This window comes from Aegilops tauschii, chromosome 7 (assembly GCF_002575655.3).
Source record: "Aegilops tauschii subsp. strangulata cultivar AL8/78 chromosome 7, Aet v6.0, whole genome shotgun sequence".
NCBI classification, from domain to species: Eukaryota; Viridiplantae; Streptophyta; class Magnoliopsida; order Poales; family Poaceae; genus Aegilops; species Aegilops tauschii.
The window spans coordinates 227511449-227526334 of NC_053041.3; the positions used below are offsets into that span (position 1 = coordinate 227511449).

The 14886-nt window shown below is 52.7% G+C and overlaps 1 protein-coding gene and 1 non-coding gene across 2 annotated transcripts; both read left to right on the forward strand.

The window, feature by feature from the left end:
- The first annotated feature begins 7195 nt into the window (after positions 1-7195).
- On the forward strand, positions 7196-10680 carry LOC109747862 (probable L-type lectin-domain containing receptor kinase S.5). The gene is made up of 2 exons (XM_020306906.4): positions 7196-8747; positions 9513-10680. The coding sequence occupies exons 1-2, from the start codon at positions 7400-7402 to the stop codon at positions 10370-10372; spliced, it is 2208 nt and encodes a 735-aa protein (XP_020162495.1). The 5' UTR covers positions 7196-7399; the 3' UTR covers positions 10373-10680.
- Positions 10681-13751: 3071 nt separating this feature from the next.
- On the forward strand, positions 13752-13824 carry TRNAR-UCU (transfer RNA arginine (anticodon UCU)). Its single transcript has one exon. It is a non-coding gene; the product is annotated as a tRNA-Arg (tRNA).
- Positions 13825-14886: the final 1062 nt, after the last annotated feature.

Below are 14886 nucleotides of genomic sequence, written 5' to 3' on the forward strand. Positions count from 1 at the left end.
TCAAGCTAGGGTTTGTGTTGATTGTTATACGTGCATGTAGTAGGACCATTCTAGGATGCTGCAAAATGTGCATGGCTGCACATGGGTTGTATTGGCACTTGTTGTTGCTATTTTTAGATGTTTCCATGCTTAGGATAGTGCACTGATGAGTGGCAGTTGCAGAAAAGCAGATGCCATTGATCATTGGCACTTGCTGTTGGGCAAGTCCACTGATTAGTGGCATTTTCCCAACAACAAGTGGCATTGATCCTATGGCACTTATCAATGGCACTTGCTGTTGGGCAAAATGCCACTTATCAATGGCACTTGCTGTTAAACAAATGCCACTGATTAGTGGCCACTTATCAATGGCACTTGCTGTTGGGCAAGTCCACTGATCAGTGCCACTGATCAGTGACATTTGCCTAACAGCAAATGCCATTGATAAGTGGCATTTGCTCAAAGAGTTTGTGCACTGATCAGTGGCATTTTCTCTTGGGCAAATGTCTCTGATTAGTGCCATTTTGCAAAGAGTTTGTGCACTAATACTTGTCATCTTACCTGACAAGATATTGAAGACTGACTGGGATGTGGCAGGTGGAGGAGCTTAGGTGGTGGTCGGAGCTGAGGGCGCCGAGGACTTCATCCCCACGAACAGGTGGCTCAGGACGGTGGACCTGCCTGGCAGGATCGCCTTCACGAGCCTGCCTCGTTCAAGGGGACGATCTCTGAGGCAGGGCCACGAGGAGGGGGGCCGGGAGCCGCTGCGCTTCTACCAGCAGATCAAGGACAACAAGGACCTCACCATGATCGTCATCCCTCGCAAGTTCGTGGAGGTGATGAACACCTGGCTGGTCATCAAGCGGCTCCCGCGCGTGGTCAGGCTGTCGGCGAACAAGCGGTACGTGTTCTGGGTGCAGGTCCAGAACTTTGAGGGGCACATGGTGCTTGGCCGGGGCTGTAACTACTTCTGCTACCGCCACCGGATCGTCCCCGGTGACCTCGTCGTTGTGCACACCTCAGGACTCGGACTGAAGGTTCAGATCTACAACCACGACTCCTCGGTCATGTGCAGGTTTCGTTGCAGCAGGAACAACTGCGTTGGTGACATCGAGCATGCTATGTAGTTAAGTTAAGTAAGGTGTTAGTGTTGAACTTTTATGGTGTGTGGCGAGACTTGTGCTGGGAACATGTTCATATTTTGCTAGGAGCAGCACCCTGGCATGGAGCAGGGAAGGAGGATGCCCCTGCTATTAATCTAGACTTATGCTATGTAGTTAAGTTTGTTGTCATTTCCTTGCTTGTTGTGTTAAGTTTGCTGTCATTTCCTTGCTTGCTTTGTTTGATCTTGCTGTTGTGCTGATCATGTGGTGGTAAGGCCACCACATTTGAATGGGGTGAGCAGAACACAAACGTTGTTTGCAACCAAACATCTGAAGTTTGCATCTGCTCACACCCTATGCACAAAAACGACAACCAAACAGCAGGGGGGTAAGTGCCCCTCCATGCGATGCACACAACCAAACATGTTGCATCTGCTGCATATGAGGCTGTATTTCAAGAACCAGGCTGGCTGGAGATGGACATGCAATGCAACTACTGTTGCAAACTGCAACCAAACACGCCCTATACGCACGACAAAATATGAAGGACTCATAGACGATGTTCAAAATCCAGCCACACGAAAGAAGGGCAGACCCCCTCTCTCAGCCTCTTGTCGCCCCCCCCCCCCCCCCCCCGCGGGTGACCCGGGCGCTCGAACCCTAATCACCAGCCCTCGACTCCCCCTCCCCTCTCCCTCCGCGCCGCCGCCGTCGGCGGGATCTCCATCGCCCATTCCTGGAGCGGGGGGCTTCTCCTGCTCCTCGACCTGACGGCGAGCTCGGTGGCCGGCGCGCCGTGGTTCGGCGAGGCACACAGGCAGGCGGCAGAGCCCACTGGTCGACCTTGGCGCGCTGCTGGCAACCAGTGCGGTGCTTCGCGTCGCGGTGAAGTTCGGGTCGGGCCAAATCCAATCTGGTCGGATGTGAGGGCGACGACTGGAGCATGGTGGAGCGGCAGGCCTGACGGGGACCGGCAGCAGTGCGGTGGAGCGTCTATGGTGGAGCCGGTGATGCCCGGAGGCGGCGGCGTGAGCTCACGGTCAAGCGGGTGACGGCCCTGTGATGGCTCGGCCAGAATGGAGTTCTGGCGAGCAGCGAGCAGCCGGTCACCCATGTGCGGTGTAGCGAAGGGCGGTGCGCTCCGGGTGGTGCCGGCTTGGGTGTTTTTCGTGGTGAGGCAGATCTAGCCGTTGCAAGGCTGTCCCTTGGAGTGGGCGATGGCCGTCGTGGGCGGTCCTGGACTTTGCCGGAGGAGTGGGGTGGTTGTGTTCTTTGTCCAGGCTAGGTGTTGGTGTTGTGGCCGTGTTTTCCCCTTGTCGTGCGTGCGGCCGGTCGCCGGCTCTCGGCTTTGCGACTACATTGACTAGGTGCTGCGGTGGCGGCTGAGGCTACTTGGACGGTGCCACCAATCCCTGGAGGTGTGGTGAAGTGCGATGCATGGATGAAAGTCTTGCGCGGGTTTTGCCGGGCCGGCGACGGTGGCACTTGTGGTTGTCATTCCCCTCTTTGGAGGCGTTGTCGAAGCGTGTTCGTCATTTCCCTCGCTCTTTTGGAGTTGATGGTTGTCTCGGGCGAAACCCTCGATTCGGTGGTGGATCGGCACGATGGCGGCGTCCTCAACGTCGTTCCTCCGTTGGGAGCATGGTGTTTGGAGACATGGTTGCTTCCTCGTTGTTCTTCTCCGGTGCTCGGTGCTATCCTTCCTAGATCCTCGACGGCGCTATGCACGCCCGTCGCCGGTGTGTCCAAGACGGCGTCTTCTTGGGATTGGATTGAGCCCTGACATCCACTTGCCACTTCCTCTTAGGCGCTCAGAGTGGATGGTGCGTCGACAAGAGAAGCTCTGCGGAAGTTGTGGTCTTTGGAGGTGATCGACGTTGGTCGAGACGCGGTGTTGTGTACCAACTTAGGATAGGCTCTTTGGTGTTGTAGGTTGCTTTGTGGTGGTGTCCGTCCTTGGTTTTTCTCGGGTGTGGTGTGTGCTACGCTCGTTGTTCGCAGTGGGTGTTAGTTTTCTTATAATTATATAAAAGACCTTCTACCTTTTATAAAGCTATGATACTTTTATAAAGCTATGATATGTCTAGACGTACTTAAAAAATATCCGGCCACACATGCGCGCATACATCGGCACCGGCCGCTGGATTATGATGTCGTGCAGCAGGATCGTGCACGAAGGAATTTCGTTTCTACTCTAAGCCGAGCTCTTAGAAACCCGGAGACCATCGTCGCTGATCGTCGCTGGCCACGTTTGGTGGCGTGCGTCATGTCAGTGCGTCAGGATTGGTGCAAGAAAACCCTCGTCCAGTCTTCAGTTGACCCGTGGTCGGCCCCTCCGTTCGGCAGCCACCCGTGAACAACACCTTCTGCCGTCCCCTTCTTGTTCCGTTTCACGTACAGCAACAGACAGCGATATGCCGTCGAAGAACAAAGAAACAAACAAACAATGATGGGTGGTGGTACTGTACTGTATTGAAGGTTGGTGAAGACGGCCGGGTAATCCACATGCACCTTCGTTCCTTTGGTCAGAGGAGCACAAACCTCCTTGCTCATAACCAATAAGCAGAGGGTTTGGTGCCGCAGAGTGCTCAAGTTTATTCCGGTTAAGCAGTATACTACTAGGACTAGAGTCCAAGGAGCATCACCTTCGTTCCTCGTGTGAGAGCAGATTCTCCTTCTTGAGAACCAATGAGAGAGAGGGTTTGATGCCGAAGAGTTTGTTCCGGTTGAGCGTTATACTACCAGCAGCACCACCACCGTCCAAAGTTCCGGGTAAAAATGTTGGAATAGACTAACCCACGAGTAAACAAAAAGCATGGGACATACGGTATGCAACTTATAATGATACCTAAAACCATCTACACTCAAGCGTTCCAAACCAATTTCAAACGTCCGGACGGCCCGCCCGATCACTGACCGATCACGAAAATCTGACTCAGCCGGGCGCCATAAATGGGCCTCAAACGCCAGGGCTATCTGGCGCCCTCATATCCAGCCCAAATATAGGAAGGATATGGGGCTGCACGGGCGCGCCCGGGCACGTCCGTCACGTCGGACCCGGCCCGCCCCGACCCCACTCCATCTCCACAAATATCCCCAATCCAGAAACCCTAGCTCACTCTACTCTCGATCCGTCTCTTCTTCTCCCCTATGATTCCTTCGATTCGATCCACTCTGGCGACTCCGACGACTCCAGCGACTGCGGTGATCATGTCGAGCGCCGGCAGCCGCTCCCCTGCCGGCGCTCCAGATCGGCCGCCTCGCCTCTCCCCTGCCGGCGTTGGCTCCTCCCGGCCCGCGCTTGGCTCTGTGCAGGCTGCGCAGTCTGCCCCTGCCACGCGGGCAGCGGTGGGTGCTTGTGCTTCCCCAGCCGGCCCAGACACGCACGCCGGAGTCGCAGGCACGCGCCGCCCGCCACGAGAGGCAGCGGGCAAGGGATAGGGACGCGGCGGAAAGCTTTGTCCGCCGCAGTCGCAGGTTACCGACGGAGCCCAACGAGGATGAGCGGCTCCTCCCGTGAGTCTACCGCCGGTCGCTTAAGATGCCGGAGATGGACGCTCGGCGGCTCCGCCGGAAGAACGCGAAGGATCTCCGGCTTGCCATCGAGCAGTCCGAGCGTGAGGTCAAGGAGAAGGCGACGGAGGCCGCTCGGCTGGCGAAGCTCAAGCGCTAGCAAGACCGGGCCATCCGGTGCCTCAAGGGCCTCATCATCGTCTTCTCCTCCGATGATGACGACGACGGAGGTTCCTTGTTCGACGAATCGGATGATCCTCCACCAGCCGCCGACGGCTACAGCTGCGCCGACGACCGGAAGGGGAAGGAGCCGACCCGGAAGTGCCGAAGATCCGCTTTCTTCAATTAAATTTTAAGTTTTAGCTGTAGTTTCAAGTTGTCCGTCGTTTATGTGAACTTTGGTGGTCCTATGAACATCCGGTCGTGATCTTTTGGTGAAAATATTGTGCTTGCCGATGCCCGTTTCTATGTCCGTTTGCTCATCTACGTAGTTTGATCGACGTTGCATGGTTTAGTGTGGATATAGGGATTGGATATGAGATATACGGATGTGGATGCCACGATTTGAGGAGTGCCCGGTCACTGCCCACGGACGCGTCCGGGCGCGTTCACGGACATTTCAGGGGTCATATTTGTCATAAACGGTTGTAGATGCTCTAAGCATGTGAGCATGCATAGTACATAGAAACGAAGCATCTATGAACACAAGATATACGACTTGCACATGAACGAGTAAACGAGGGATGAACAGATCATACCCTCAGATTGGCAAGGCCAACGCGACGACGACGGCCGCAACCTCTGCGTCGTTCGTGGCCTTCTTCTTGGTGGCGGCGTCTTTGACCATGGTGTCGATGCAGGGAAAGTAGTAGAAGTAGAGGAGGAAGACGAGGACGGATCGGGAGCAGTCGTGTCGAGACGCTCGCCAAAAACCTTATTATCGTTCTCCCGGGCAGAATCTCGAATGACAGGGTTCCAGAGGCACCTGCTCTCTCGACCAACCGTGCACGCGGTCGTCATGATGGGTCGCCGGAAGCAGCATAGGGAGATGAACATTAGATGACGGCTAGGGTTGTGCAGGAGGTAGTGAGTGAGTTAGGGTTCACTCTACTGGCCAGCGCCTTCTTGTATAGGCCGTCAGGTTGATGGCTTGGGCTCAGGCTCATGACCGAGTCCGCGAACAGCCCACGGTCCAATGTCTTGGACAGTGGCATGACTGTGGCGACTTGTCAATTAATCCGAGATCATTTTACCATTCTAACAAGCAAAAATAAGGATCGGCTTGTTCCCGCAACCCACGACACGCGTGGCGTGGCGTGGGGAGGCGAGGCGAGGTGGCGGAGGAGGAGCGCGCGTGTACAACTCCTCTTCCTAAGCTCCGACTGGCATGTGGTAGAGCATCCCTTATAAAGGGATCTGACCCTAACTCCACTAGCAGTACGGTACTAAAATTTTCATCAATTGTCATGCACCTAAATGGGTTTTAGAAATTAACCCGGGTATATTGTTATATATGGGTCTAAGCCCATGTATAATCCAACAATCCCCCACAAGATCTGAAGGCACACAAGTTTGTCAACCGTTTCAAACAAAATTTGATATACCAGAATTTTCAGTGAAGACTGTAAAGTTGAACTTCCACCTAGAGCAACAGGGTTAGACTTCTTCACAACTGAACAATGAATTATGCCTTGAATTGTCAGTTTAGCATGCAGAAGTTTCGACTATTGTTAGCTGATACGTGGCTGCCGAAGGCTAAACCCCACGGATGAAGCTTATTAGTTATACTACTTACCTTCTCATGAGCATCTTGGAGATTACCCAATCTCATGGACTGTAACCAGCAATAGGGTTATGTATGTTCCTTCAAAGAATAATGTGTAGGATAGCATCTTACTTACATAAGCTTTGAAACACATTAAAACAAAAGTTAGTCTGCCGTACAGATTATACTACTACTAGTATTAGAGTACAACGAGCATCACCTTCTTTCCTCGTATGAGAGCACAATCTCCTTGAGAACCAATGAGAGAGAGGATTTGATGCCGAAGAGTTTGTTCCGGTTAAGCATTATACTACCAGTAGTTGCACCACAGTACAAAGTTCAGGAAAGAAAGAAAAAATTCAGAGTTCCGAAAAACAGCGTTCTACACGGAACGCATGGCCCTAAACGGAAGCTTGCTTCTTGTCTTGCTGTATAATTCGGCCGAGCTGAGCTTTGACCCGAAGCTCCAGCGCAAACATAGTCGTCAACAACTTTCAACTTACCAGTAGGAGTACATTTACTACCACATCACCGGCACGCCGGCCAAACCAGGCAAGAAATAGCAAAAACGTCATTGCTATCAACTTGCCAGTAGGAGTACATTTACTACCACATCACCGGCAAACTTGCGAAAACAGGCAAGAAATAGCAAAAACACCATTGCTATCACTCCGCCCGATGAGATCTCCACTCCGGTTACAAACTTCTCAGAAAGATTAGGGAAAAGCGACCCAGGGAAATTCGGGCAGGAGATAAGCTAGGAGGCCGGCAGCGCCTTCCTCTCTGCTTCTCCGCAAGGCGACACCTGTGTGAACGTGGCTTTGCGACCGCGAGAGAGCCCTTTTCCCCTTTCTCCCTGTGACTTTCGCCTTTCTTCCATTCATCTAAACCGGCGGCGGCAGAATCTAAACTCGTGGGGCAGGGAAACCGGTAGAAATACGGACGCGGCTCGGGCAGTGCACGGCGTCCAGCCCAGTTGAACGCACGGGCGCGAACGCTGTTGAGGTCGTCTCTCGGCCTCTTTCTTGGTTCGCCATTAATGGCCGTGCGTTTCCTCGTACTACTGTCGCTCCTCGTCCTGGCCTCCTCCAGCTCAGGCTCCACCACCTCGCTCGCCACCAACGCCACCGCCGATGGCGGCTCGCTGGATAGTCTGGATGCGGGGAGCCTCACCGAGTTCAGCTTCTCCACCTTCCATCCCGAGTACCGCGGCAAAAACCTGACGGTGGTCGGCGACGCCGACATAACCAAGCGCGCGCTCCAGATCACGCCGGACACGGGCAACGAGGCCGCCCACTTCCTCACCAACAAGTCCGGCCGCGTCCTCTACTACGCCCCGGTCAGGCTCTGGCGCCTCCAGAAGGGCGGCAAGGGCAATGCCAGAGGCGGCGCGGGCGGCGGCAAGAGGGTCGCGTCCTTCCGCACCGTCTTCACCGTCAACGTCTTCCGCCCGTCGGGCGCGGACCCGGCGGAGGGGTTCGCGTTCCTCATTGCGCCGTCCGCGGGCGAGCCGCCCGCCGGGAGCTACGGCGGGTACCTCGGCCTCACCAACGCGACGACCGACGGCAACGCCGCGAACCAGGTCGTCGCCGTCGAGCTCGACACCGAGAAGCAGCCCTACGACCCGGACGACAACCACATCGGCCTCAACGTCAACAGCGTCGTCTCCGTCGCCAACGCCTCGCTCACGCCCCGCGGCATCGAGATCTCGCCGGTCAAGACCGCCAAGTTCAACGTCTGGATCGACTACGACGGCGCCGCCCGCCGCATCACGGTGTACATGGCCGACTTCCAGGACGCCAAGCCGGCGTCTCCGGTGCTCGCCGCGCCGCTGGACCTCGGGGCCACCGTGGCCGAGAGGTCCTACTTCGGGTTCGCCGCGTCGACGGGCACCAAGTACCAGCTCAACTGCGTCCTGGCATGGAACATGACGGTGGAGAAGCTCGACGAGCCGAACGACAACAGGGGCCTCATTCTGGGGCTCGCCGTCGGGGTGCCCGTCGCGGTGCTCGCGCTGGGCGCCGCCGCCGCATTGGGGTACTACCTGTGCGTGGTGAGGCGGCGGAAGGTGGGCCGCGACCAGGGCAGCGCCATCACCGGGACGATGATCCGGAGCCTCGCCGGCGGGCCGCGGGAGTTCGACTACCGGGAGCTGCGGAAGGCGACCAACAACTTCGACGAGCGGATGAAGCTGGGGCAGGGCGGGTACGGGGTGGTGTACCGCGGCACGGTGGCCGACGACCACAGCAACCCGACCGCCGCGGGGACCGCGGTGGAGGTGGCGGTAAAGAAGTTCTCGCGGGCGAGCACGCAGGGGCAGAACGACTTCCTCGCCGAGCTCAGCATCATCAACCGCCTCCGCCACAAGCACCTCGTCCGCCTCGTCGGTAAGCCCTGCCCCCTCCCCCCTCCGGCCGCCGCAGCGCGGTTTACAACTTGTTGATTTAGTAGTAGCAGGAGTATAGTATATAATTTCTTTATTCGCTTATCGTTTCCGACACGTGATTCTTGCACATGGGGTGTCGCCGTTAACAAAGGCCAATTCGTGCCGCCATTAACAAAGGCCAATTTGAACCGGGTTTGCTCGGTTTCCTAGGAGCTTGATGCATGTGCACACTTGCACAACAATGCTTTGACCCTTCACTTTAGTTGAACTTTACAGCTTGAATGCGTTCATGGCGTCAAACACAGACCAACATAAGGCTTTCACAGTCTGTATTCTGCTTAATTAACAATGTCATCTTGCCCTTTTTAAATTTAAAAGGACATCTTGCTCAATTATCACACGGGATAGTTTCATGGGTACACCTCATTACAAGCAATGCCCATCATGATCTATCTATTCGGTTCATAAAGAATACAAAGAAAACATCTATACATTCCTTTTTTTTCAGAACGCATTACACACACTTTTTTGGGGTAAGGCCACATTTCTAACAGTATGTTCATATGCTGTAATCCAAACTTTGTACATGTACATGACATTCATAATGTCAGATTAGACTATAAGCGCACATTTGTCTTACAAGAATCTGATTGATCTCAAACATTTTGTGCAAAATTATCACTCCACACCTGAATTACAGGACCTTAAAAAAATTGCGAGTGAGAGATACAGAGTGCTAACTAACATGGGGGGATGGACGGTGCAGGGTGGAGCCACGACAACGGCGAGCTGCTGCTGGTGTACGAGTACATGTCGAACGGCAGCCTGGACCAGCACCTGTTCAGCTCGGCGCCGGGGTCGCGGCCGGGGCAGCCGCTGGGGTGGGAGCTCCGGTACAGCATCGTCCAGGGCGTGGCGTCGGCGCTGCACTACCTGCACGACCAGTTCGACCAGCGCGTGGTGCACCGCGACCTCAAGGCCTCCAACATCATGCTGGACGCCGCCTTCACCGCGCGCCTCGGCGACTTCGGCCTCGCCCGCGCCATCGAGACGGACAAGACCTCCTACATGGAGGAGGCCGGCGGCGGCGTGCACGGCACCGTCGGCTACATCGCCCCCGAGTGCTTCCACACCGAGAAGGCCACGCGCGAGTCCGACGTCTACGCCTTCGGCGCCGTCATCCTCGAGGTCGTCTGCGGCCGCCGCCCGCGCTGCGACATCGACGGCTTCCACTTCCTGGTGGACTGGGTGTGGCGCCTCCACCGCGACGGCCGCGCGCTCGAGGCCGTCGACCCCGGCCTCGACGGCGCGTTCGACGAGGACGACGCCGAGCGCCTGCTCATGCTGGGCCTGGCCTGCAGCCACCCGACGCCCGCCGAGCGGCCCAAGGCGCAGGCCATCTCGCAGATCCTGCTGCGGTCCATGCCGACGCCGGCCGTGCCGCCGTTCAAGCCGTCGTTCGTGTGGCCGGCGACGGACGGAGGATTCGACACCATGTCCACGACGGCGGGGTCGACGTCGAGCACGGTCGTGACGTCCGCGTCCACGTGGAGCGGCAACTTCGCGAGGGGCAGCCAGAACCACGCGCCGCCGCCGGAGCAGGACACCTCCGGTTCACTGGTTTGACACGTCGGTTTCGCATTGCCACCGTCACCGTGGTTTCTGATTGTTTAAACCGGAGTCTCCTACGCTTTTTTTTGGCTTTCTCAAAATTCCTCATCTGTAATTATTATCTTTCTAACGAGAATTGTTCTTGCATTTCTCGGCCTCTTTGTGTACTTGGTTAGTGCAACTCTTGTGAAGGCAAAGTTGCAAGTCTAATGAGTTCTGTTCTAGATAGCGGCGCGAACAGGAAAAGTTTTTTTTTTAAGATCCAGCAGTCGCTGGCTTCATTGTACTATTAAGGAGGGACATGCTGAAAAAGAAGATTTCGCTACGAATCGAACGTCAGATATTTTTAGCATGGCAAACCAAAAGCCTAAGATGACAAATTATGTTCTCATGAGGATGACAATGTATTTTAGCACGCAAGACAAATCCTACTCGCGATAACATAATTTGTCATAAAAGCGTTCAATTTGCCATGCTTAAAAACTGATCTTGGATTTGAACATTTCTCTCAAAAAAGGTACAATCCGAACATCAAGGAAAAAGTCCAGACAAAGGGAAAAAGGCCGGAAACAGTGCAAGCCCAGTCTTTCACGTCATATCCCTGAACGCCATAGATCGTAGATCTCGTGTGATGGCCGCCATCACATCATTGACCACGGTGTTTCCTCCCTAAAGGTGCAGTTGTTGTGTTCCTGCTATATCTCCCAAGTTACTAGTATAATCATCGGTTTGGTCTATTTTCTATTATCGTCGGCAACAGAGTCGATGATGGTCGTCGTCTTCTGTTGCTGCCATAGACCAGATGGCCAGGGCGACAAGGCAGGTCCAGTGGAGGTGAAAGGAGGACTCGAGGAGGCTCCGCATTCAGAAATGGCAAAATTAAGCATTTGGTCATTTCCTACGCTGCAACGGATCATTGTACCAGAGGAGTTCTTGGTGGAGGAGACAACTGAAGATCTCCATCATTTCTGGCACCCAAGCCGCCCAGAAGATGGACGTGTATGCTACTACCGTTGATCCTTGGGATTGCATGCAGTAGGTCGAGCTGGACGAGTACTCGCCGGAGCATTCAAATTTCCACGTGATCGTGTCCAGGGCTTCCTTGGACAACGCGATGTTTGCCGCTTGGATCTTCCTGCAAAGCTTGATGAATTCCAGGGTGAGCCCGGAGACATTGCCATGGCAGAGGCCCTGAACCCACGTGTGGTTCCTCAAAGCCGATGCTACTGTCTTGTTCTTTCTTCTTGTGTGCTCAAAGAGGTTGGAGAAGACTTCACAGAGGGAGGCACCGCCCAGCCACGAGCATTGCCAAAATATGGTTGTGCTGCCGTTCCCGATGTATACCTTGGTGGCGGACACGAAGAGTGTCCGGTCAATGGTTTTGTAGGGTGCTTAGTGCCCACCCATGCACACTCAAGGTGGCACCAGGAGAGCCAAAGCCAACACGGAATCAACGCCCGGCTGAAAAGACCAAGTTCGTGAAAGCCAAGCCCTAGAGTGTTAGACCGGAGAGCATACTTGGGCCATTTCACCTTGTAGCTGATGCTAGAAATCCCATTCTCATGCGCCAGTATGAAACAACATCACACCTTGTCGATGTCCTTGAAGAATTTTTTCGGGGCGCCCAACACCGTAAGAGCAAAGGTCGGTATAACAATAAGCATGCAGCGAACCAACACATGTCGACCGCAACCAACATTAGGTGACCTTTTCAACCCACAACTCTATCCCTAATTAGGTCTAGTATGAACCGCAACTGAACCAGGCGAATGCTTGTGACGCTGATGGGGACGCCGAGGTATTTCATGGGGAAACCGACTCTAGACCCCAAAGATCGGCAACACCTAGGTCGGCTTGTGTACTCAAAGTTTATGGCAATCCCCCATGATGCTTATATGTGAAGCTTAAAATAGCCGGCCCAAATGGGGTGATTACAGTTAGCGGGGCTGCCAAGAACACACATGAGGTTGAGGTGGCTTACCTTGAACTCTATGAAGCAGAGCTCGCCTCCCTCGGGGTTGACGACACAAAGGAGGCCACAAAATTAGAGACATTACTCCATCGAAGAAAACAAGAGCTGACCCCGCTCCATCATCGGCTCAGGAGAACATGAAGGTCTCCACAGACTCAACCGAATCCACAAAGATAACTACCATAGGCGTAGGCAATACGAGGAGGAAAGGTGCCGCACCCTGATTTCTTAAATTCGGCAACGCCAACAAGCACGTGTGGTACACCACCCCAACCGCATAGTTTTATCCATTTAAGAACTTTTTATATTCCTCAATTATGCTTATAGTTCGGTCAAACAATTATGAATAAATGTGTTCCACTCCATAATGACTTTTGTGATTTCATTCATTATTTCAATCGCTCAAAACATTGATCTCTTCGGGGTAGACTTGGGGGATGCATCCAAAATGACCTCATTGTAGCTAGACCCGGGAGAGGGATCTTTCTCCGGTTTTAGGTGTTTTTATGAGTTTGCTTATGGTTGTGTTCTGCTCGGGAAGACGAGGCGGTGGCAGTTCCCTGAGGATGCGATAAGGTTCTCTCTGCTTAGCCCCCATTCCGCTGATGCGTCTAGCATTGTCGGATGGTGTGTGGAGGTGTATCTCCGGCGGATCTCGCGGGATCCAATCGGTTCTGGTCCTGGATGGATTTTTTGGATCCAGTCTTTGTTCGTCTTCGTTCATGTATCATCGACGGTTACTGTTCTGGTGCGCTGGTCTTATGGGGCCTTAGCACGACGACTTCCCGACTGTCTACTTCAATAAGTCTGGCCCGGCTCCAGTTAGGGAGGGGTGATGGCGACGGTGCGCCTTCGGCTTGGTCCAGTGCTTCTAGTCGTCGTTAGGTCGTCTATGGACACTGATGTAATTTTTGTTATTTTGTGTTCTTTGTACTGGCATGCCGTCTTGCATGATGAATAGATCAAAGTTTTTTTTAAAGAAAAACTAAGGTCTATTTGGTGACAAGTCGCACATGATGGATATTGATTTCCCGAGGCAGCAAAATTTTCCCCTCATCAACTGTACACGTTTAGGGCTTGTTCGTTTAATCCCTTCCTCCACGGGATTGGAGAGGTTCGAAGGGGATTGGGGAGGAATTTGACTTATAGGGGATTTAATCCCTCACAATCCCCTTTAATCCCTCTCAAACTCAATGCAACCGAACAAGGCCTTAGTGAATTTTTTTGGGTCCAGCTTGTGATAGGCTGTTCGACCTACGCAAGGGCTTGGCTGCAACAAGTCATGGATAAAACTGTATATGCGCTTCTTCATGGATGGGTGATCGGATCATGGACTTTTCTTTTCTATCGAGGGGCAAAGTGCGCGTTCGAGAAACTGTTCCGACAAGATAATTAGACTTAAGTGGAGCGTAATACCACAGAGCGCCCGTGGCCTAATGGATAAGGCGTTTGACTTCTAATCAAGCGATTGTGGGTTCGAGTCCCACCGGGCGTGCTTACTTTTTGTCAATACAGCCTCATCGTTCGCTATGTGGAGCATAAATTATTTTTCCTTCCATTCATATAGAACTGCTCTTTTTGCCTATGTGGAGCATAAATTATTTTTCCTTTCATTCATATAGAACTGCTCTTGCAAAAACCGTCGAACACAATAGAGACGCTTTAGAGTGAAATTTTATTCATCCCAGATACACCTATGTCACGTGTGCTTCTATTTTATTCCGTTGTCAATCTGCACAAGCATGTTAGACCTGTGTATTAGACTGCTTGGAGTCCTGCTCAAGGGCAAGTTTGGATGTAACTCGAAGCATAGGACCGTCTTGTTGCGCCATTTTTATTTCTTCTACCGCCTATCCGTTGGTCGTTAATTCACCGTTTTCTTCGAAAACGCACTTCTCAGCTAGAGCTCGTATGAGCTCGAGTGAACAGTAAAATTCAAAAAAAAATCTATTTTGATAAATATTTTCAGTGCTTACAAAATTTCATTGCGAAAATGGCATACATGGAAGTTGTGACAAAAGGAAATTGATGCACCAAAAAGTTATTTTGGAGTGTTTATTTTTTTGCCACGACTTCCACGAATGTCATACTAAGTCTTGCCACAATCTTTTCTTTCAGAATGTTTTGATTTTTTTACGATTTTCTCGGATTTTATTGTTCACCCGGGCACATATGAGCTCGAACTCAGTTAATCCAAGTCCCGTTTTCGTTGTCTTCTTTTGTTGTTATTTCACTGAAATGTCATTTAATTCTCTATTCATCGGTTGACCGTTATTGTTTGTTTCTTCATCTGACTTTATGTATTTTTCCCTTGCAACGCGAGGACACCATTTACCTCTTTACAAGATATGTCCAGCGGGCAAAGTATATTACTTTCCAGAACCAAGACAGATGGACTTAGAAATTTATTAGGACATTGGTTGGTACCATTACAAGATTTTCTACACATGTGTGTTTCCACGTCATCTCAATTATTGAAAGACGTTCCATTAAAATCTTGTATCAGCAAGTCATGCATGTACTTATAACTTACAACTTTTTCATTAAGACTACCCAC